The sequence below is a fragment of the Nansenia antarctica genome, assembly GCF_963989245.1.
Source record: "Nansenia antarctica genome assembly, chromosome: 11".
NCBI classification, from domain to species: Eukaryota; Metazoa; Chordata; class Actinopteri; order Argentiniformes; family Microstomatidae; genus Nansenia; species Nansenia antarctica.
Genome location: NC_137681.1, coordinates 13045741 through 13068097, shown reverse-complemented (window position 1 = coordinate 13068097; position 22357 = coordinate 13045741). Strand labels below are relative to the sequence as shown.

Sequence of the window (22357 nt, the reverse complement as noted above, 5' to 3'; positions counted from 1 at the left end):
TGCAGCCTTTGGTAAGAGTTTTCATTTGACTGTCCCATGTAAAACTCAGCCGGTTTGGCTGTATATTACAACAGTTTGAGGAGTTGTTTTTCCCCACATGCTCTATGAAGAGTCTAGGGTTTCTTCTGCTCTGTTATCTGTAATGCTGACCTTGAAATGTGAACGGGTGTAGGCTATAGCCATGAACGCTTTACATGCTACATAAACACACAAAACAGAATACAAATGAACAATCTGTACATAATATACACGCTTAATGTAAAGGGCGGGATGTTTTTTGTTTTTTTTGTAATTAGAGAAAATAAATATGTAAAAGAAACAACCGATTTTACCTTCAGTACATAAACTAGCTTTGAGTAACTTCTCACACTGATAACAGTTAGGATATGTTCATATCTCTGAGTCAGACCACAGCAACCTCCTCACTGTCACAACTCCAATAATTCCATATGACCTGACCACTCACTAGTGGTCATTCTTTCTCATTCTTAGACACTGAGAAATGGAAAATAAAAATTCAACATTGTGTTTGCATCACTGTCATTGTGGGGGATAAATCAGACCAGCTGATTCACAACTATGGTTCTTTTTAACTCTAAATTCTGACACAACAACATTCATGTTTGGAAACGACTGACATCAAGGGAGGTATGAGAGTGCCTGCAGAGCCACAAGTTATTCATTCATCCATCAGAGGATGATTCTCTACATTGAGTCCTTTCAGAGAGAGACAGGGTCATGTGACAAGTAAATGAGTTAATCTATCTAGAGTTGACGACCTGGATGAATCTAGAGATCTCTCCACACAGCATGTGTTATAATCAGAATATGTGCATATTGATTTTTTTTTATCATTTTGGTGAGCCCCATTAAAGAGTAAGTTCTCCATTTACTCACTAGAGGGCGATGTGGTAATAGCTACAATGCCTTTGTCACCAATGCTCTCTGCAACAGTGTATGCTTAGATGGCTGGGAAAATGTCCAGTTGTGTGTATAGGGAAGTGTACACACACACACGCACGCATTTGTCATCCCTTATCAGAAACTATTCTGTCATACATACTGCACTGTCCTTGAAGTCATTTGTTGACCATGTTTCCTTTGACCATATACACACCGTAGTTTCTATTTCTACACAATTTATAGAATTTACAGTTGTGCGTTAACAAATACAATTTACCCAAAAACAAACTGCAGAGGGAGAAACTACAGCACACTGGATGACCAAGATGGAAAAAACTGTTGCCCACTCGTTCTCTTTTGTCCATTGTGATGATCCAGCACGGAGAGGTGTTGCGTCCAAGTGGACTCCCATTGCATCTTGATTTCTTGCTGGGGTCCCCCCGCTCCTGCCCCCTGTTCCCCAGGCTGAGAGTGATGGCCCCCATGGACAGGCGAGGGGCTTTGCTGGTGACACTGGTGGGGTTGATGTGGCTGGACAGCCCTCACTTCTTGTTGGCTATCCTCCTCTTCCTTGTGGCCAGCATGTCATAGAAGGGATCTCTGCTGATGCTAGCTCTGTGAAAGGAGGGAGGAGGGATTGATTAAGAGACATGAAATATGTCTGAATATTTATGAATATGTATGACTGAAAACATTGAATATGAATGAATTTATGAATATGTAAACGAACGAATGAATACGTAAACAGATACGGCCAGCACTAATGTTGTTGGGGGGGTTTTCAACATAAAAGGACATGAATTAGAGTGATTGTTATTTATACTCAATATACCTTCACTCAATTTCCATTATGATGTTTCACAAAGCTTTATCATACTGTGTCAACTTCAAGTTCCTAATTATCATATGTTGCAACTTTGAGACTTGTTGATAGTCACACCTTGTTCAAGAATAAACAATTTAACAAAGAAAACAAGCTTCCTTGGTTTCATATTTGTTCACCTATAGCCTACGGTACATTGTGAAGGAATGCCCCACAACAATAGAGCAATGAATGAAATCTTTTTATTGATGAACTGAGCTTGTAAACTACATATGAGCAGACTGTCTGTCTTACACCCCCATATTCCCTAGGAGAATTCAGAGACAGCAGTGAAGGTCTATCATTACTGTGTGAAAGCCTCATGTCCTGTTGGAGGGAGGCTGTGTTCTCTCTCTCTCTCTCTCTCTCTCTCTCTCTCTCTCTCTCTCTCTCTCTCTCTCTCTCTCTCTCTCTCTCTCTCTCACACACACACACACACACACACTCACACTCACACTCACACTCACTCCCCTATGGGACGGTAATAAGGCTGAGTAACATGCTGCTACTTTCCCGGCAGCAGAAACACAGGACGTGCTGAGATGGCTGTTCCTCCACAAACAGCCTGTCTGTGTGTGTGTGTGTGTGTGTGTGTGTGTGCGTGTGTGTGTGTGTGTGAGTGTGAGTGCGTGCACGCTGATGCTGACTACAGTGGGGACATCCACAATTATAGACTACTGAGTCAGGGGACACAGAAATTCCTCAACAAACTGTGTGTGTGTGTGTGTGTGTGTGTGTGTGTGTGTGTGTGTGTGTGTGTGCGTGTGTGTGTGTGTGTGTGTGTGTGTGTGTGTGCGTGTGTGCGTGTGCGTGTGCGTGTGCGTGTGCGTGCGTGTGTGTGCGTGTGCGTGCGCGCCTGCTGATACTGACCACAGGAGAGGCTACCACCACCCCTACAGCTGAGTCAGGGGACAGAGACTTAGTAAGCATCGGCTCGGGCATACAAAGTACACAGTCCCACAGCTAGACAAACACAGTGAACAGAGGGCTAATTTGAGCTAGTATGCACTAGGATTCATACATTAGTGGTACCTATTTTTCCACTGTCGTCCTAAAGATACAACCTGTAAATCTCAAAATCTCCTCCAATTGACTGTATCAAGTTACAGTATAGGCAATGTAAACATATTATCAAGTCCCATTTCACATCTTGTTATCTGTACATGGTGCAGCCACATTCAAACCAGACTTCTAGCAGCGTTAATCAGCACAGCAGCAGATGCTTTCTTCTCAGTTTAATGGAAACACATCTGTCAATGCTAATGGGATTCCTATATCTTACTGCATTAAATTACATTTAGCCATATACTGTAATATGATTTTGTCCTCCAATATCGATCAGTGAATCTGTGAATTATCCAGAGATGCTAAGCGGGCTGGATGCTAACCAGAGCTTTGGTCGATTACCCTCTTGGTCCAATTTTTTAAGAGCACTTATGATTCTTCCTCTCCTTAACAAGGCAGCATTTGGGTATGATGAATAGTGTGCATAATTGGTGAAAACATACAGAGAAACTCTGAGTGTCAGATGAAGAGAGAGTGTAAGCGTGTGTGTGTGTGTGTGTGTGTGTGTGTGTGTGTGTGTGTGTGTGTGTGTGTTCTGTCTCTGCTGTCTTGAATAATCTACAGTGCCTTATCAAACGGAAACCCATTTAATCTCCAGAGAGCTCAGGTCAGCTCAGAGTCCACAGTCTTATCTGTCAAGCAGTGTGAGAAAGTGAGTCTCTCAGTGTGTGTGTGTGTGTGTGTGTGTGTGTGTGTGTGTGTGTGTGTGTGTGTGTGCGTCTCTGTGCGTGTGCGTGTGTGTGTGTGTGTGTGTGTATGTGTGTGTAAAGCATTCACAGTCAAGGTCATACAGGAGAATTTTACAAATGGGAACACACAGGGGTGTAGTGAAATCTGAGTGTCGTGTGAGAGAGAGGACACCGAGGAGGAGCCTGTGTAGGGTTCTTACTTGATGGATTTGATCCACTCCTCCTTCTCCTCAGGCGTGGGCGCTGATATCCTGTACACCAGATGGTTGCCCTCGACAACCCGTCCATCCGCCTCAGTCTTGCAGGCCTTGATCAGCTGACCCTTGTGACCCTTGTGGTTGGGGTTGTACAGCTCAAAACAGTTCTGGGGGGGGGGGGGGGGGGTACAGCAGTTACCTTGATTAACATAATCACACTGTTTCTGACTGTATCATTAACCAATTATAAAGTACACAAAATATATATTATTATATAACAATAAAGTGAATAAAAAAGTGTTACATGAAAGGGAAAGAGAGAAAGGAGTAATAGAAAAGAGATAGCAGAGCTGTTGATGTGAAAGGACAGAGAGGGAGTGGTGGGAAAGAGAGTAGAGATGAAGAGAGAGAGAGAGAGAGAGAGAGAGAGAGAGAGAGAGAGAGAGAAAGAGAGAGAGAGAGCAGGAGAGAGCAAGTAGAGAGTAGAGAAGAGTAAAGTAAGAGCAGAGAAGTGAAGAGGCGTTGGTAATGGGAGAAGTAGAAGAGTTGAGGTGCTTACAGGTTTCCTGGGCTCATCCACCTCTCTGATACTGAGGTTCTCCAGTGGAATGATCCCACGAGGCTCCTTATCCTGCAGAAACACACAATATTCAACATAATGTCACACGGTCTGGTGAAAAGGGCCGCATGTCAGCAATTCTCAAGTCGCGCAAATGAGCAAAAAGCGTCTTTTTTGTATGTGCTTTTCCCATTTAAGTGTTTTTGCATATTACAAAAGTGTAAGTGTTGAAGAGCCCACTCGGTATAACAAACTGTTTTAGGATCACTACATTTGTGAATTGGATTCACTGTCTCGTCTGCCGTAGGCTACTGGCTAAGTGATACATGGCTTGTAAACAAACTTACGCTTTAGGACATGTTCAATAGCAAGGACTGTGTGATCATGTAATTATGTGTAGTTATGTATTTTTAGCATGTTGATGTTCTATCAGCATGCTGTTATGTTATGTTGCTAAACATGCAGTTAGATGTTCGTAGCGACGTTCCTTCTTAGCTGCTAGCTACTAGCAGCTGTTTTGCGTGTGTTTTAATTCAGGGAGCATTTCTCCACTATTTGGTTTGAGGTGTACCAACATTCAAATAAGCATATCTTCTTCAACTACTTCTACAACTGAAAAATGATCATGCCCTATTTGAGGATTTTTAACCAGACCGTGTCACATGTACAATATGCAACATACAATCATTTTCATGATGCAACTGCTCCCATACATGAACATTCATTTTTTAAACAATAGCTTGAAACGATATCAAAAGCCAGTGGATAAAACAAGCATCTATGCTATGATGATCCTGAAAACCCAACTACCCTACTATACACTTACAGTAGAGGTTGTTATTCATGGAGGTCACATACATAGAAGTAGTACCAATGGGAGAGGTAACCCAATCCTACAGTGGGCTGCTATTGTGTCCGCATGGGGGGGGGCAGCAGCAGTCTGGGGGCTGAGACCTTGAGGAAAAGCCCCCTGCGTTCTCCAGACTTACTCTTAATGAGTGAACACAGCGGGGGGGGGGGGGGGGGGGGGGGGCGCCTGGTGACTGGGGGCTCAGCCCTGGGGTTGAGGGGATGTCCGGCTCGGGTCTCAGCCGTTGCGTTGGGGAATTAGGGTGGGTGGGGGTTCTATATGTATGTGTGTGTGTGTGTGTGTGTGTGTGTGTGTGTGTGTGTGCATGCAAGCGTGCATACATGTGTGTGTATGCATGCATGCATGCATGTGTGAGTTAGCCGTGAAGAGGGGGGTCTGGCGTCTGAGAGCTCTTCAGTGAGGGGGTTGGAGGGCTGGGCCCTTAGTAGTGGGGGTAGGGGTATCGGGGAGGGGTGGGCCTAGCCCTGCCAGATGTGTTGCAGTCAGACCTTGCAGATGTTTCCCATGCATCGTGTTAATTGCAGGATGGGGGTTCATTTAGGTCAAAGGGATGCATCTGTTAAACACTAGCTGTGGGTCCAGACAAAGACTGTGCTCTCTCTGCCTTCATGTTTGTCTGTCTCTCTCAATCTGTCATTGTGTGTGTATGTGTGTGTGTGTGTGTGTATGTGTGTGTATGTGTGTGTGTGTGTGTGTGGCTGTTTGTCTGTCTGTCTTTCAGTCATATGCACATGCATGCACGCTTTCAGTCATCCTGACTTGCCTCCTTTTCTCTCTCCTTCCCTACGTATGCAAAGACAGTTCTCCGAAGCTCTCCCACAACAGATAACAACACACAACTTACTGTTGTGTACTCAAAGTAATACAGGCAGTTGTCCGTCAGTATGAACCACCGTCTCTTCCAGGTCTTAACTCGTCCACCTGTAGAGAGAGAGAGAGATAACAACGTCTTGGTAAACAATGAAATAACAACCTCACACAGCGAGCACAGGAAATGGCAAAACCATGCGGAGCTCCATACAAAGCCAATGGGGTGATACTGTTTGTCTTTCTTATAGACAGGCCAGCCGACCCAGCCCTCAGGAGTCTCCCTCCACGTGCCACATCTGCTTCTGATAATCAGTCCACCCATTACGCTGATTCAATCAGGGGTCGAATATTCCCTCCAGCCTCCAGCCTCCCCCCTCCCCCCTCCCGAGAGAGGCCTTTGGAGTAAGGAGCTATTCCTTGTGAAAACAGTCAAATGTGGGTTCAATTTGGGAAGAAATCCCAAAAATGCAGCCTTTCACATGTGACGGCATGGGTTTGTTCAGACCAGAAGACAGTCAGGGATGATAAGTCATTCCGAGGGAATACTCGGTCCACTGCATTATAAAGACACATCTTTATTCTGTTATTCCAGAACAGAACCAAACTAGAATTGTTCAATAATTTGCTGCCATGAGTTGTCTACCAACAGAGAGGGATGAGGAGCTGAATGAACAACTCGATGCAAGATTTCACAGGTTGCATTTAGCTATTTCTTTATCTGAAGCATAATCTCCTTAGGATATGCAGTTCCTGTAACTCTCCTTGAGTAGAGTTGAAGCTGCGTTAGCAGATAAATAGATTATGCTCACAGTTGTCCAGATTATCAGGATTATTCAAGACCGTTAATTAAACCACAATGATGCAAGCAGCCAATAATCCATGTGTTTACACCTAATACACTGGATGAATGTATATAATGAATATGTAGTGTGCAACTGAGACCTATCCACCGTGTATTGTCTTCACATTGAAATAAGATGCTGACATTTTAGAATTAGCATATGGAAGCCCCTTATTGTAATGTCCTCTGAGCACAGATGTCAGTCTAGCAGTCAGTCTGCCATTCATAGCTGGCCCATGCAGGCCCATGGCAGGCCCTATCCTAGTTGAGATAAGCTATTTTATAATGCCATCACATAGCCTACCCCAGACAGCATGATCGGTCATAGTAAGTTCCCTTTCATATCAAAACATGACACTTATTTATGTATTTATGCAGCTGTACAGCTATATGTGTTAGTCGGGTGCGACTGTAGTGTGATAAGGTCGTCTGCTGAATGAAGAGCAAAATGTAAATCTGTGAAAGATAAAAGAGGAGTGCTGCAGTTCCTTGTCTACGGTTGCTCGGTGGTGGTGGTGGTGGTGGTGGTGGTTTCTGGCACGGTAAGCGTGCAAGCAAGGCCGTACGCACACGACAGTGGAGCTCCAGTCTCGGTGCCGTCGGTTACCCTTAAATACATGACAGTCCGGCGTAACGACTCATTTATCAACCTTGTAAAAAACACATCATCGCTCTGGACAGCTACAATGGGGCTACAATTAGCATGTAATGCACAGGGGGAGAAACTGGACCCTAAAATGATTTGGCAAGCGTAGTCGGTGGGATGGAACGAGAGGGGGATCCCAAGTGGGAGAGGAGGCGGAGGAAGCAGCAGGAGAATCAGCGGGAGGTTTTCAGGCCTTCAGGGCAGGGGCAGCGAAATTTAGCCTTCAGTTCACCCGCTAGATCAGCGCATTCACATTCTCACAGCGCAAACCTTATGGCGCTTAAATGGAAGCCAAGCACCCGTTCTCTATCAGCCAGATAGCATGTCTTCATGCCTAAATAAACATGAGCTGTGTGACATAAGAGTGCAAAATCTCAAATGCCACCCGGTACTTTGCTCTGGGCAGATGTAGTGGCCTAAATGGAGAACAGGGTGCCGTTTGAGATGCACAAGACACATAGCACACATAGTCGCATGAGGAATGCGGTGGGTCCTCATCCAACACAACAACAAAAAAAGATCAGAGAAGCCATTCATGCGCAGCTATGGAGGCAGATAACCCCATCACCCTAACTACCATAACTTACTGACACTGCTCCACAAATGTCTATGTAACAAACAAGCAGTTAAATGGAGGGCAAAAGCAAGATAGCTAAGCCCCCTGCTTAGTAAGATAAGAGGTAACAGGCCGATGTCGGCATGGGACATAAGGATGAGGTCAAGCAAAGAGGTGGGGGGCAGCGAGGGAGGTTAGGGCTGGGGCGGAGGAGGGGTACCTACCTCCTAGAGCAGAGTAAGTAGAAAGAGCCAGTCACAGTACAGAACAGAAAGGTGAGAGGTGAGAGGTCAAAGTGTGTGAGGAATAAAAAACAAGAAGGCACGTTTCCCAAAAAAATCCACCAATCACAAAAGACACAGCCAGCACATAAAACAACACACCCGAGAAAGGAAATGCATATTCACACAGACCATGCTTAGGCTGACAGAGAAGGACAACACACGACAAGGACACATCAAGAGTGCTTCTCTACATAGCTGACATCATTTGATCATATCCTGAGGTCATATCCATCTACCCTGAGCATATAGAATGACAGATATTCATCAATGTTTTCGGTGTGCAAAGATGGTTTCAGCCCATTCTTCACTCACCTAGCTTCAGTAGCCATCCTTCTCTGTCAGGGTTGAAGAATGTGTGTGTCAAATCATTCCCATCATCCTCTGGGATTTTAAAAGGCTCATTTTTGATGCTGTCATATAAATTCTGTAGAAGTCAAAACAAAAAACATTGAGTTTACAAATTCAAATGTAATAAAAAATGAAGTCTACAAATTAAAATGTAGACTTGTAGCACTGGAGACAAGGAGACAAGGAGATGAGGAAAGGAGGTTATTTGAGACTATTAGGACACAAACCCCGGCAGCGGGGGGGGGGAGCAGCTTACCCGGAGCAGCTCCTCTGGTAGGTCGCCCCCCTCGTTGATGCCCCTGTTCATGGAGATGAAGCGTTCCACGGGGGGCTTGTCTCGGACGTTGGGGTTGTGCAGGCTGGTGTTCAGCATGATGATGGCAAAGGACAGGACGTAGCAGGTGTCTGCAGAGCACGGAGGGAACAGACGTGGTACATGAACACTCCATTCAGGGCCAATATCTCAAGGCCTTTCGCTGGGTCTTACCAAGGAAGACTGACCTGTGTCATACCAAGTACCAAATAACATCAGACACCTGGCCCTCAGTTGGTAGAGCATGGCGCTGACAATGCTTAGATCATTGGTTCAATTCCTGATGGGACCATACTGAAATGTATTCACTCACTGCTGCTTCGGATAAAAGCGTCAGCTGAACGGTGTATTATGTTACGGTACATGTGGGAAAACGGTTTATGTTGGCATTTCCGGGGACATGGCAGTATAAAACGTCGACTTGGTACATGCTGGCATGTCTAACCCTAACCCTAACCCTAACCCTAGCACCCTAGCACCTAACCCTAACCCTAGTTTTCCCCACATGTACCGTATTCCCACATGTACCGTAACATATATATTATCATTATATGATTTATTACATAAATCGGAATATGAAGCTGTTTTGATTTCTGAACATACTTTGCATTTTAGAGGTGTAACAATGACACTGGTATATTATTGAGTTAATGGATCACTGGGCACGGAAGAACTGAGACAGGAGAACATTTCAGGAAAAACCTGAAAAAACAGAGTCTATCCCAGTGTATTCATGGAGTGGCCATGACACACACTACTGTAAATTGTAAATGAATCATCCCACTCTGTCTCCTCCTGACACACTTGTGTCCCTGCAGGCCTGCAGATGGTATTGTCTGCTGGACTACAGAACCCCCGCCCTCTTCCCCGTTGTTCCTCTGGTACTGTTCAGCCCTGAACACAACAGGCAGTCTTGACTCTCTTCAGAGGAGAGCTCTCTGTACAATGCACTGATTCACTGATGCACATTTTTTTCTTTTTCTTTTCCTGTTATTTGTTTATTGTCTGGCTGTTGTTTTTATTCTGCGGCAAACAAATTGCACCACAACGGAACAATAACTTTTTCCTTTTTTTCCTGAATCTGAATGACTCACAGTCCACAGTCCAATGCTGGTAACACTTTACATTAAGCTCACAGCTTACAGTATTTGGCGAGCACCAAGCGGTTATCGAACAATCTGGACTAATGAGTTATAACTGCTTGTTAATGGTTTAATATTCATAATAAAAAAGACTAGTTTATAAACTAGTTCTAAATAAGTTCTAAAACTTTAAACCTTTTGTAAGTAAATTACTATGGAATGCATAGGGTTAAGATGTTTCCTCCAATATTACCGTAATGCATGACAGAAGTTTATATATATATACACACACAGTACCAGTCAATTGAATGGGAAAGTGAGTCCAAACTTTTGACTGGTACTGTATATCATTCTAATCTTCTTCTTAAAAATAGTGAGGACACAGAAACACAGTTTAGGGTGTGAGGTAGTCTAGAGGTTACCGAGAGGCCGAGTAGTAGCTGGCAACTTGAGGCCTGCTGGTTTTAGATGTACCACCTCCTGCTGATGAGCCCTCGAGCAAGGTACTTAACCCCAAACAGCTTCAGGAGTGCTGCAGTGGGCCTGACCCTGCGGCTGACCCTGTGCTCCTCCCAAATGTGTATGATGTGTGTGTGTGTGTGTGTGTGTGTGTGTGTGTGTGTGTGTGTGTGTGTGTGTGTTTTGTGGGTTGTTTGAGGAGGTTGGAAGCTGAGCAAAGGAATATTCTATTTGAACAAAAAGACAAATATTAAGTACCATTCTACTCTGTAGAGGTCTTACCTGTGGATTGAAAGACCCCTGGGTTGCACCCACAGTACCGTGACGCAAAGGCCTCCATCATACGGTCGATCTTCTGGGCCTCACCAGGCAGACGGAAACTCCACAGGAACTGCCTACAACAGAGAGGAAGAGACAGGGGATCTGATGATGATGAAGTAATATAATAGAGCCAGAAATGTATTTAGGCAAACAAAGGTAGCTGAACGTGTTATTCTTTCAACCAGAAAGTACAGTATCACTGCCAAATAATTAAACATATCTGCCATTGATTATTTGGACAGATAGCACTGAACTTTTGACATCAGTATTGACTATTGAGTGTACTATCTTGAGTCCATCCATATTTGATATAGACATAAACATCTCCATCAGTTACAAAGTGTATAACCACCAGTTTCAGGTTTCAGGCCTGGTAGATGAGTTAACCATGCTGCTCACCTTAAGGCTTGGACAAGGTTGAGGTCCGCAAACTCATGAAGCTCCACAAAAGCCTGGAGCACCTTGAGGTTAAAGTCATCTCTGGGGAGAGAAAATGAATGGTATTCCCATCAGGAAAATGTTTTTTTTCACTCAAAATTTTTCAAAGGAATGGCAATATCACCAAGGGAATATCAAAAATGTCCTGGAGAAATGGAATAGCTCAGTTGCACACAGTTTGAGCCCAGAGAAGGAAAACATTATTTCCTCAGTGAATGTGTTTTCCAAGCAGATGCCTTTTTCTTGGAATTCCAGAAATGTTTTCGGCCTTCATTGATATACCACGCAGCACTGCACAGTCTGGAAGCAATCTTAACAGCTGGCCTATTGAAATGTATCCCAATACCTCAAGGTGTTCAGCTATTGAAACTTGGCATGGTCAACCGCGGATTTGATTGATGAAAACTGAATCCACACTGAGCCTTTTGTGTGAAGGACTTGTTTTACCACTATGGGGGCGTTTGAGAGAAAGTCAACATCATCTCTGAAACCCCCTGGCCTGCTGTCCTTTGATGTTGTTTATCTAACATTCAATTAAATGTTTTTGAGCCTGAACACTTGATTGTATGATGTATCATTCATGAACTTCAGAAAGCCACCCTCCCAGGAAATGGATCTACAGTATAATGGAATCCAAGTACAAAACAGTTTCATGTGTTTATTTAAAACTCACCCATTCTTCTTTCGCTTTCATTCTTTCCCTCTATCTGTCCTCTCTCTTCTTCCCCCCTCTCTTTCTCCTTACCAAGCTGTAATTACACTGCGTGTAATGATAGGTTCCAGCCCCTTGCGTAAACTCAATTAGTGCTAATTGCTAAGTATAGCCGTTCCACCTATGTTTATTTCCATTGAGTGGGTTGGCTCTTTGATGATTCCCCTTGGATTAGAGCCTGGAACTGAAGGACAGGCTCACAGATTTACCCTCCAGACTCATAATATTGATGACTGACTCCCACGTGTGTTTCACACATCCATCTCAATAGAGAGTATATATATTTTTCGGAATTCCTCATCTTTTTCATATGATTTCACTTCCTACTCTTCTCTTCAGATATCATCAACTTTATCCAAGCTGTGGTGTGTAGTCACAAGACCCCTATCCTCTGTTATCTGACCGTGTCTGCTATGAGTTATAGGCGACCGGAGCTTATTGCTATTCGGGTGTCTATGTGGGTGGCATTGAGAAGACAAGACACCCACGTTGCCACGGTGATTTCTATTCTGAGGGAACCGGCGGCCACTTCCATCGATAAATCCAGACCATAATTTCCCGTGGAGGTGGCCTCAGAATCAGGGAACATTGTAATCACACAGCACGCATAAATCTCCCTCAGGGCTCGGGAGCAGGGCAGCAGAGAAAACTGTCCCTCTGCTCTGATAGATGGCCTGGCTTACCGCTCCCCTAAGTAGTCTCCGATGGCGGTTTTGTTTAGGCCCTCGCCCTTGTATAGGAACTGAGAGACGTCTTCTGGAGTGTGCTGCAAAAGGTCGTTCTCCAGGAGAAACTGGATCCCCTGAAATACAAGACTGGGCTGTTTATCTCAATCAAGGGCAAATCATTCAAACAGCACCGTATTTCATTTGAGTGTCTTGCTCGTCACATAGCCCCTAAAAGCCAAAATGAAAGACTGAAGGGGCCATATTTAGAACAAAATGTACCTTTTTAGGATCCATGTTGAACTTTTTCCTCCCCATGGCAATCTGCTTATTTCTCTGTGATGATTTGCTATAACACAACATGAAAAGAAAACAATTTTAAATATGAGGGTTCATCTTCAACACAACCAAGCCTTTTCCTTGCCTTCTTGTCTATCTAAAGGTGGTATAACAGCCACGGCTCAGAAACATGTTGATCAGGGGAGGCCAGTGGAGGTAGAAATCGGAGGACAGGCTCATTGTAATGCATGGAACAAAATAAGGAATAGTACCAAACGTGTCAGTGCTGTGCATAGATCTAGCCAGAATCTAATTAACCTAAATCCTGCAGTCAGATGGCAGACATATTGTATAGAGATACTGACACACAGTGTTCTAATGGATGGGTAACAGGGCAGGCTGAAGTGTGATAGAGGGGAAAGAAAATAATAGTACAGTGACTATGATTGGTTTACAGAACAGGCCATTGTCTGCTGTTTGAGAAGGGAAATACAGAAGTCTGTGTGACAGGGTGGTACACTTTCTCACGTGATGTACAATAAACACTCACTCACCTCTCTCCTACACATGTAAGCTGTTCAATTTCAGTCATGACTTCAGCTATCTCAAACTTCAAGCGCTGGGAGGGAAGGAAGGGAGAAGCATGATTCGAATGGAGCTTTATTGAGAAAACAGCAGTACAGCTCTAGAGCATGGACACTCACATCCCACTGAGGGAACACAGACCCAGGTGGAGGGTTGGCGTGTGTGCAGGTGTGTGTGTGTGTGTGTGTGTGTGTGTGTGTGTGTGTGTGTGTGCGTGTGTGTGTGCGTGTGTGTGTGTGTGTGTGTGTGTGTGTGTGTGTGTGTGTGCATGGAAGGAGGGCACTCTTGGTTTGCATTATTTACAGAACTTTATGCTGCATTCTGTTACTGTAACAACCACAGCATAAAAGAGGCACATCAACATGAAGCAATGCAAGCACATCACAAACACAACACACCAAGGCATCGGCAGCTACTAAGCCGAGGCAGAAAGTGCAGATACACACCTCAATATCATCCAGCAGTTCTCTCTTCCTTCGGCGTATGTTCGACAGCTCATCCCTCTCCTCTAGTGAGAGATCCTCAGGTACTGAAAGAGATGACAGCGGGAACATCAGCCATGAATCTTGTTGTTGTTGTTGTTGTTGTTGTTGTTGTTGTTGTTGTTGTTGTTGTTGTTGTGTGATTTCACTAACTGTGCCACCATGACACTTCTTCCACCCAGTTTATATTGAGAAACATACTTCAAAGCTGAAGCACTTAATACGGGAAAAAAAGACAAAGGGTCTTAATTATTCCACACGAAAGTGTTCCCTCTTGTTTTGCTCAAAGGAATATTCTATTAATAAAACCAATCCAGATTAGGTTTCCTTTCATTAAAGGCGAGTTCGGTAAATTAACACAACCTTCGCCTTGGATTCCCAGCCCTGGGGCTTAGAGCCGGGGTGAGATGAATATGAGTGCAGTGTGCGCTCTTGTGTTCTCTGTGGAACCACCAGAGAGGGCTTCTGTGATCCGGCTTCATTAACCAAGCTAAGAGGCAGATGCACCCGCCAAATCTCTTCATAGAGCAGGGAAATTACATGTCTAATATCACAGTCACAGCTCTGCACATATAAGATGGAAATATATCGACCCTTTGGTTCTCTTATACAGAAGGGGATCTGTGCCAATTAAAACAGACTAAGGCAGTCTGGCTCAAGAGAGTCCAACACTAATTTGGCAGTTGGCAACTAAGTTGATATGAGAAAGGTGCTATGGGGGCAAGTATTGATAGGGATGGTTTTGAGACGATGTATAGAGAGGACTTGTACAGTAATAACCCAGTTATATCATCCTGTGGTCACACAAGGTCTGTGCTGGGGTCAGATACTAAGGCAGGCAGTTGAAGGATTTCCTCCTGGTTCACAATGTGCTTTCTGACAATAGAAGGGATGTGGACCACAATGTTACTGACTGGGGTTCAACACAAAAATAAAGACATTAATTAGTACAGCTAACCTCCGGGTTCCTTGCTCTACTTACGCAACCTAATTGTAAATGCCGTTGGCATGAAAAAGCAGTTTGCACGTTTGAAAGGTTTCTCTTGTGCAGAAGTAAAGTGAGTTCATGATGTTCTCTTTGATATATCAAATTAGTGAGCAATTTCAATCTTACATTTCTGAGAAATATTTTTTGATTTTCATGAGGATATATTGAATCTATTTTGCAGAAAATCACTGTCTATTTCTGTCATAATGTATTATACAGAAGATTAGATTATTGCTTTTTACAGCCATATTTGACTGTTACGTATTTTCGTAATTTGCTTATCGGACGACATTCTGCTAAGAGGGATTGTAGCTTGGGTTTTCTACAGCCTGAGGCTGTATGCAGCCGAGCTAATGGGAACATCCAGATAGACTCATCTGGTTGATTAAGATCTGATTCATCATAGACCTAATGAGAAGTGGTGTGTGCCCTCTTCTGAAGTCTGCATAACATCTGCTCTGTACTATACATCTAGGACTCGAGCCGGTGACAGGTAGAGAGAGCTAGAATTAGTCCTAATGGGACACGTCTGGTCTAGTGTTAGTGGACATTAAAAATAAACAGGGGGTCCACAAATTAGATTGCAAACACATTCCCCCTGCCAACCTCTCTGACTCATCCAGGAAATGAGTTTAGTGTCTCCAGTCCACAGACAGAGATAGGATAGAGGGAGCAGAGTCACTGACGTCAGCCATGTTGGATCTGACCAAACAGATTCTCCCTCTGATAAGTCTCTATTCACAGGTTATCGTTAGTATGAGTCAATCTACAGGCTCTACAATACAGTCTGCTAATCATGGTGGCTTAGTTGACGTGAGTATGGCTTTGATTCCAACACGGGCCCAAAATAGGTCACTGAATATTTGTGCCACCTTGGATAATCATATATTTTCATGTAAAGTATAATTCAAGAGGTTATTTCCCCCCACAAACCTCTCAAACATGTAAACAACATATTACGCTAATCTGAAAGCATTGGAAGTTGCAATAGAGTGCCACTAAATGAGCTCGAAATTCATTGAGTCAAGCCACTGCGGGTGGAGTGGGTGCACAGCCTGGTGCAGGGGGTTTAAACCCAGACATGTGCACCACAGAACTGAGGCTCCTGTAATTTCCCCCCCAAAACAAATCCCCAAATCTCCTTTTAGGTCTTAATCCCTTCATGGTCCTCACACCCAAAACTACCAACTGTTCAAGCCTCCAACTGCAACTCACTGTTTACACACACACACACACACACACACACACACACACACACACACACACATATACATATACACACAGGCACGAGTGCTGCACGTGCACACACACACACGCATGCAAGCATGCACACGCACGCACGCACACACACACACACACACACACACACACACACACACACACACACACACACACACACACACACTCACACAGAACACTACAGGTAGATGTAGAGGAGAAAGAGGAGCAACAGGTCAAAAGCATGGGTATGTCAACTACGAGGAATCTTGTAAAACATATCCTTGCTTATAACAAAAACTCAAACATATAGCCTAGTGATGGTTTGCTTACAAGCAATCGCATCGAAGACTGAATGTCCATTTCTCCAGCCATTGTTGGGCTGGCAGAAGAAAATCCTATTTCAGGCCGTGTGTGTGACCCTGCTTCACAAAAATAAGCCATTCATTCCAGTTTGGCCAGCGTAGTAAAGTGGGTCTTAGAGCAACGAATCTCACAGATTCTCATGCTCATTTACATGGGCCAACTTCCTAGTTTAAAATCTGGTGATCGCAGTGGGTTCTTTCAGTTTCCCCATAGTCTGTTAATGTACTGCAGCATGAACAGCGATAACTCTCTCGGCCCAATCACTCAGTCACTGAAACACAGGCAGTCACTGAGAGCCCTGCCTCCCTAATCTGCAGCCTGCTGTCCCCAATCCCTCTAACTGTATCCCACACGGTACTCTTTTATATGCAACACACACACACACACACACACACAGGCACACACACACACACACACAGGCACACACACACATGCGCGCGCACAACACATGCTGGCAGCTGGTTTTAATCTCGACGACATCCCCCCACTGCTATTAAATCCAATCTGACTATGGGACTACCAAAGACAAAGTGTGATGTACAGTATACAGTACACAGATGTTCTCACTGTCCAGACACTCTCTCCTCTAACCTACTTTGGCACAGCAGCGAGTGACAACATGGAGCAGGAGCCGCAGCAGCAGCAGCAGCTGCTGTATTCCGGTGTAGTTATCTGGAGATGTGTCCTGGCAGTTTGTCAAGACGGCAGAATGTAGGGAATGATTAGTAGGGCACTGTTAGAGCCAGAGGTTATGAGTATGTGTGTGTGTGTGTGTGTGTGTATACGTGTGTGTGTGTGTGTGTGTGTCTATTCGTCTAAGATCCCTATTCTATTCGTTTCCGGTAATATCTAATATCCTTGTGAGTGAATATTTTGGGGGTAATATCTTGAGTTTTAACTGTAGGTCAAGAGAAATCCATGATTGGGTTAAACTGTCATACACTGATTGCAGGGGTTAATCTACTGTTTTGGGGCGGGACCCCTGCTGAGAGGGGGTCTGGGTGGTCTGTACTGTACGTGCTGTCCTTATACCTAACATCTGCCCAGCAGCAGGGTCAATATTGGATTGTCATATGCCCATCCATAATCCGCAAATTTGATAAACCTTGGAATGACATTGATGCTGTTTCTGGCACCCACTTCTAATCAGAGGCTTTGCTGCGAAGAAACCCCGTGCCTCGGTGTTCTTGCCTGGAGGTCCTGGATGTTAATAGTTGTCTGCCTGGAACAACACTATCCTATCTTTGGCTGACCGACTTGAACCTTCACAGACTCAGACGCTAGACAAGAGAGACTTTTTCCAGCTCAATAACCGGGACGGAAAGTCAACAAAAGTTGACTGACGTCTGTATTGTTGCGTAGTTGTATATAGATTATATTGTATATACTACAGCTCTACGCAGGGCTTCTCATTCAGGTTGGCTGCTTAAGCTGAGGAGGTGAGAATGAGAACATGAGGCGTGCCGTCCACTTCCACATTCTTCACGCCACAGGGCCGAGCGCTGCAGAGACCCAGGCACTTACCTAGCCTGGCCAAAAAACACAACCGCTGTAGCCCCAAGCCTCTCACACAATGCTTGTGTAGTCGTTCAGGATCTGCTTTCATTTAGTTCTACTTCTATTGAACATTAGGTGCATATTATTCAAGGGAAATATAGTCTCTCTCTCTCTCTCATCTATTTTCTCCCTCTCCCCTTCTCTTTCCTCCCCTCTCTCTGTCCCACGACATCTCTTTCTTTCACTCTCTGTCTACTGTACGATCTAACTTCCTCTTTGCCCTCACATAGAGCTCACTGTCTCTCTATTTCTCATTCTTTTTAAATTAATAACTCAGAAACAATGTATAACAACTGCATCTGAAACAACAGAAATGTACTCTGGATTGGACTGGAGGGCAGTCATACGACAACAGTGCTGCCCCCCCCCCCCCCCCCCCACCCTTCCGCAGCATTCCCCATAATCAATCCCATATGCAGTGTTTCCCTCCAGACTCCACTAAAGCCGCAGTCCTTCTCAATCCTTCCTGAAGACAGGCCAAGTCCGTCAGTGATGCTCTTACCCTAGAGCGGTGTCTCTAATCTTCCATTGTTGTCCTACAAAACACTAAAGTATAAACTGTAATCCTAACGGGAAAAATGAACTGAATTTTTCCCTAAATCTCCTGTTAAGCTCTTGAATGACGCAACAGGGTAAGGGGCCCCATAAAGGGGACATAGAGGCTGTAGGAATGGAAATGTTACCAGTGTACACTGTCCATTTTTTTCACATCAAATCTTTGTTTTGGGGGTTAATTGTAAAATTAACAAAAAATGTACATTAGAGACTAATAAGTAGTAGAATCATAAGCAGAAGAATGACACTGGATGGCAACAAAAGATCTGACACAATTCAGTATCCCTCCTGTATGTGTGTGTGTGTGTGTGTGTGTGTGTGTGTGTGTGTGTGTGTGTGTGTGTGTGTGTGTGTGTGTGTGTGTGTGTGTGTGTGTGTGAGTGTGTGTCTGGGTGTGTCTGTGCGTGTTTGTGTGTGCATGCCTGCGTTCCTGCGTGTGTGTGCGTGTGTATGTACATCATGCAAGCGGCACTGAATCCCATAGCAGCATGTGATCCACAGTTTGTCACAATATCTATCGACTTGTCTTGAATCAAAAAGGCAGAGTGTGAGTCTAGACCACATGATGTGTGCCAGCCAGCTGCCCAAGTGTGTGAGCTAAAGCTACAAAGCAGCCACAGAGTGCCGACAGCACACCAGTAATGACTCCCTAATGCCCTCCCACGCCCTCACCCTACAACCACAACAAAGATGCTGTCCAACTATGACCAAACTCTGTCTCACCAAACCTGTCGACTTAGACAACCACTAATGTCTTGATGAATGCCATAAAATAATATGCATGACTAATAGTATCTATTGAAGAGGTATTCATTAGCACGTCATTGTAACACACACACGCACACACACACTCACATACACACTCACATACACACACACACACACACACACACACACACAAACAAACACAAACTTAGAACCCAAAGAGAATGGAAGGAAAGGGGGTTCCCATTTGGCGCTTCCCACGGTCAGATAGAGAAAAGTGTGTTGAGTGAAAGAGGGGGTCAGGGAGGTTATCAGGATCATGACATAAGCAATATTGGCAAGTCCCACAGCAGCACACTTAAAAACATCCATTTATATAGCGCACTCTCATTCTCTCCCCCTGATGAGGGCATGTTAGAAAATAAATTAGAGGACATCTAGTCTTTGAACACACAACCACCATCAGAGTGCCGCTGGCCAAGTTGTACGGTGTTCTTTCCACTTCTGCTTTCACTCTTCCAATCTAACGACACAATGGTTCTATAAATACACACTTGGTGCAATAAAAACATTTCAGATTTAAAGACTAATGCTTTATACAACGAGACGGCAGACGTCTCCATTGTGGCATGTAAACAGCACATAAGAAGAGACCAACCCAAACTATAAATGTTGTAAACATGCGTTAATGAATTCCATACCATACTCACTGCCCTAGTTTCTTCTCCTCACTGCTTGAGTATTGTGTTGTATTATGCATGAGAAGTAGCATGCTCACCAACTGCCCAGTAGAACATGATCTTATCCTATATCAAGCCATTTGGTTGGGCTTTTCCCCGCCGTTTACGAGCAGTCCTACTAATGCAAATGATGGTCCTATGACCATACTCTGCACACTGTAGAGAGCCCGGCTCTGTGGCACATTACATTGTATTACACTACTCTGATCTGAGTTGAAGGGCTTGGGGAAATCTATCTAGTGCTGCTGCCTGCTGTAAGCGGCTAGCAGGGGAAGTTTTGCATGTGTGTGTGTGTGTGTGTGTATATGTGTGTGTGTGTGTGTGTGTGTGTCTGCTTGTGTGTGTGCCTGCGTGTGTGTGTGTCTCTGTCTGTCTGCCTGTCTGTCTGTTTTTAATGTGTGGGGTGTTATTACTGTAATAATTCACGCCATACACGTAGATCTTTCCATGCACTTATCATATCTTTCCAGTTGGATTGCAGGAACTCATGCCTCTGTTCTCTGACATTCAGTCACATGAGCCGGTGGCCAGTGTCTAACTCCAACTCTGCACTTTCATATATATTTGCACAGCTAACTGTTAACAAAACATATGATCCTTATTAGAAGTTTAGAAATAGATCCTCCAATAATGGTACCAAGAAGTCTTCTCTGAGGTTTAGCCACAGGGTTTGATTTCAATCCAAAGACACAGTGAATTCCCCTCAACCTACAGGATTTAAATCAATGTTATGAGTCAGTGTGTGAATGAGCATTTTGCCCGCACTCAGCTTTACTGACATTTAATGATGGACAACCTTCATTTAACCATGGGCAAATGTGTTCAGAGCATAAAAGGGGTTAATGTAACAGGATGGGCCAGGGTGAGCTGTGGCGAGATGGTCCTGCGGTAATCTTTCACAGTTGAACTATCTAATGGTTATCCTGGGTTGTAAAGGCATTTGTTTGCACTACTACTAGGGTTTTCACCCTGTGCCCTAGGTTGGAAGATTATCCTCTGTGGTGGTGTGTGTGTGTGTGTGTGTGTGTGTGTGTGTGTGTGTGTGTGTGTGTGTGTGTGTGTGTGTGTGTGTGTGTGTGTGTGTGTGTGTGTGTGTGTGCGTGCGCGCGCGTGTGTGTGTGTGTGTGTGTGTGTGTGTGTGCGTGTGCGTGTGTGCGCGCGTGCGTGCGCGCGTGCGTGTGTGTGTGTGTGTGTGTCTGTGTGTCTGTGTGTGTGTACGGTATCATGCAAGCGGCATTGGAGCATGCGAACCACAATTTGGATCAAGCGCTCTTCTCTGCTGTGTCTGAATGGGGTTCTTCAGAGAGCGTTCCAGAGGAAGTGGGCTTTCCGTTAGAATGAAAGGCCGTTATCTTATCAATCCCACCAGTTTGGGGCCTTGAGCAGCCGTTTAAACAGGACTACCTGATACTGGAAAGAAGCGTTAACCCCCGTGCAAACTTCAAAGCGTCTCAGGCGCAGTATCAAACGAATTTTTGGCGAACAAACAAGTCATATCATTAATTTGTGGATGTTTTTATGCAGTCCAAAAGATATACATTCTTATTTGAGGGGAAACCATTCATTATTTACAGTATTATTGTATTGTATTAATTGTATTATTGTCCCACATGATTAGCCTATGGGCAAAACCATTTTCAAGCTACCCCGTGATGACAACCAACCAACAGTTGACAAAAGACATAGGCTACCTTCATCATGTCTTTTCTTGGAAGAAAAAAATACTATCATGCTAAATCCTCCATACATGCATGCAGTGGCAGATGTCCCCGTTGACTCCTGTTTTACGGCGCATCAGTCCATTCACACCAGGCGACTGTATGCTACAGCAAATGATGGAAGAGACAGTGAAAATCATATGCATCTTACCTTGATTGTCTTCATCCATATCTCGAATGCAAATGACGCGGCAGTCCCAAAAAAAATCGGTCGGTCACTTTTAAATCTCTAAATCAATCAATCAATCAATGTTTTATTCACTGGTTATGAACGGCAGATTAGACTGACGGCTCACAGAGAGGTATGCTGTGCACAGTCGAAATGTAACACCAGCCAGGCATGTATCACAAATGCATATCACGAGAAATGTCGTTTTAAATTACCGTTATCCATGTATTTAAAATAAATGCGAATAAATGATGGAATATGTTTAATCCGGTGTGAATAGCGACTATTCTGCCACTACCATCCCCGTATGCTGGCTCTTCACTGGACAGATCGCATTCGCTACACTGGGATGGCGACGCTTACCCTACGTCATC

General features: G+C 44.3%; 1 protein-coding gene across 1 annotated transcript; it reads right to left on the bottom strand.

Moving 5' to 3' along the window:
• Positions 1-1410: 1410 nt before the first annotated feature.
• LOC308167405 (cytohesin-3-like) lies at positions 1411-21984 on the bottom strand (the record flags this gene model as incomplete). The annotated part of the gene is made up of 13 exons (XM_080541822.1): positions 1411-1518; positions 3720-3883; positions 4276-4347; positions 5991-6067; positions 8596-8707; positions 8888-9036; positions 10768-10880; positions 11206-11286; positions 12640-12758; positions 12904-12970; positions 13455-13519; positions 13932-14014; positions 21966-21984. The coding sequence occupies 13 exons, from the start codon at positions 21982-21984 to the stop codon at positions 1446-1448; spliced, it is 1194 nt and encodes a 397-aa protein (XP_080397948.1). The 3' UTR covers positions 1411-1445.
• Between the last annotated feature and the right edge of the window lie 373 nt (positions 21985-22357).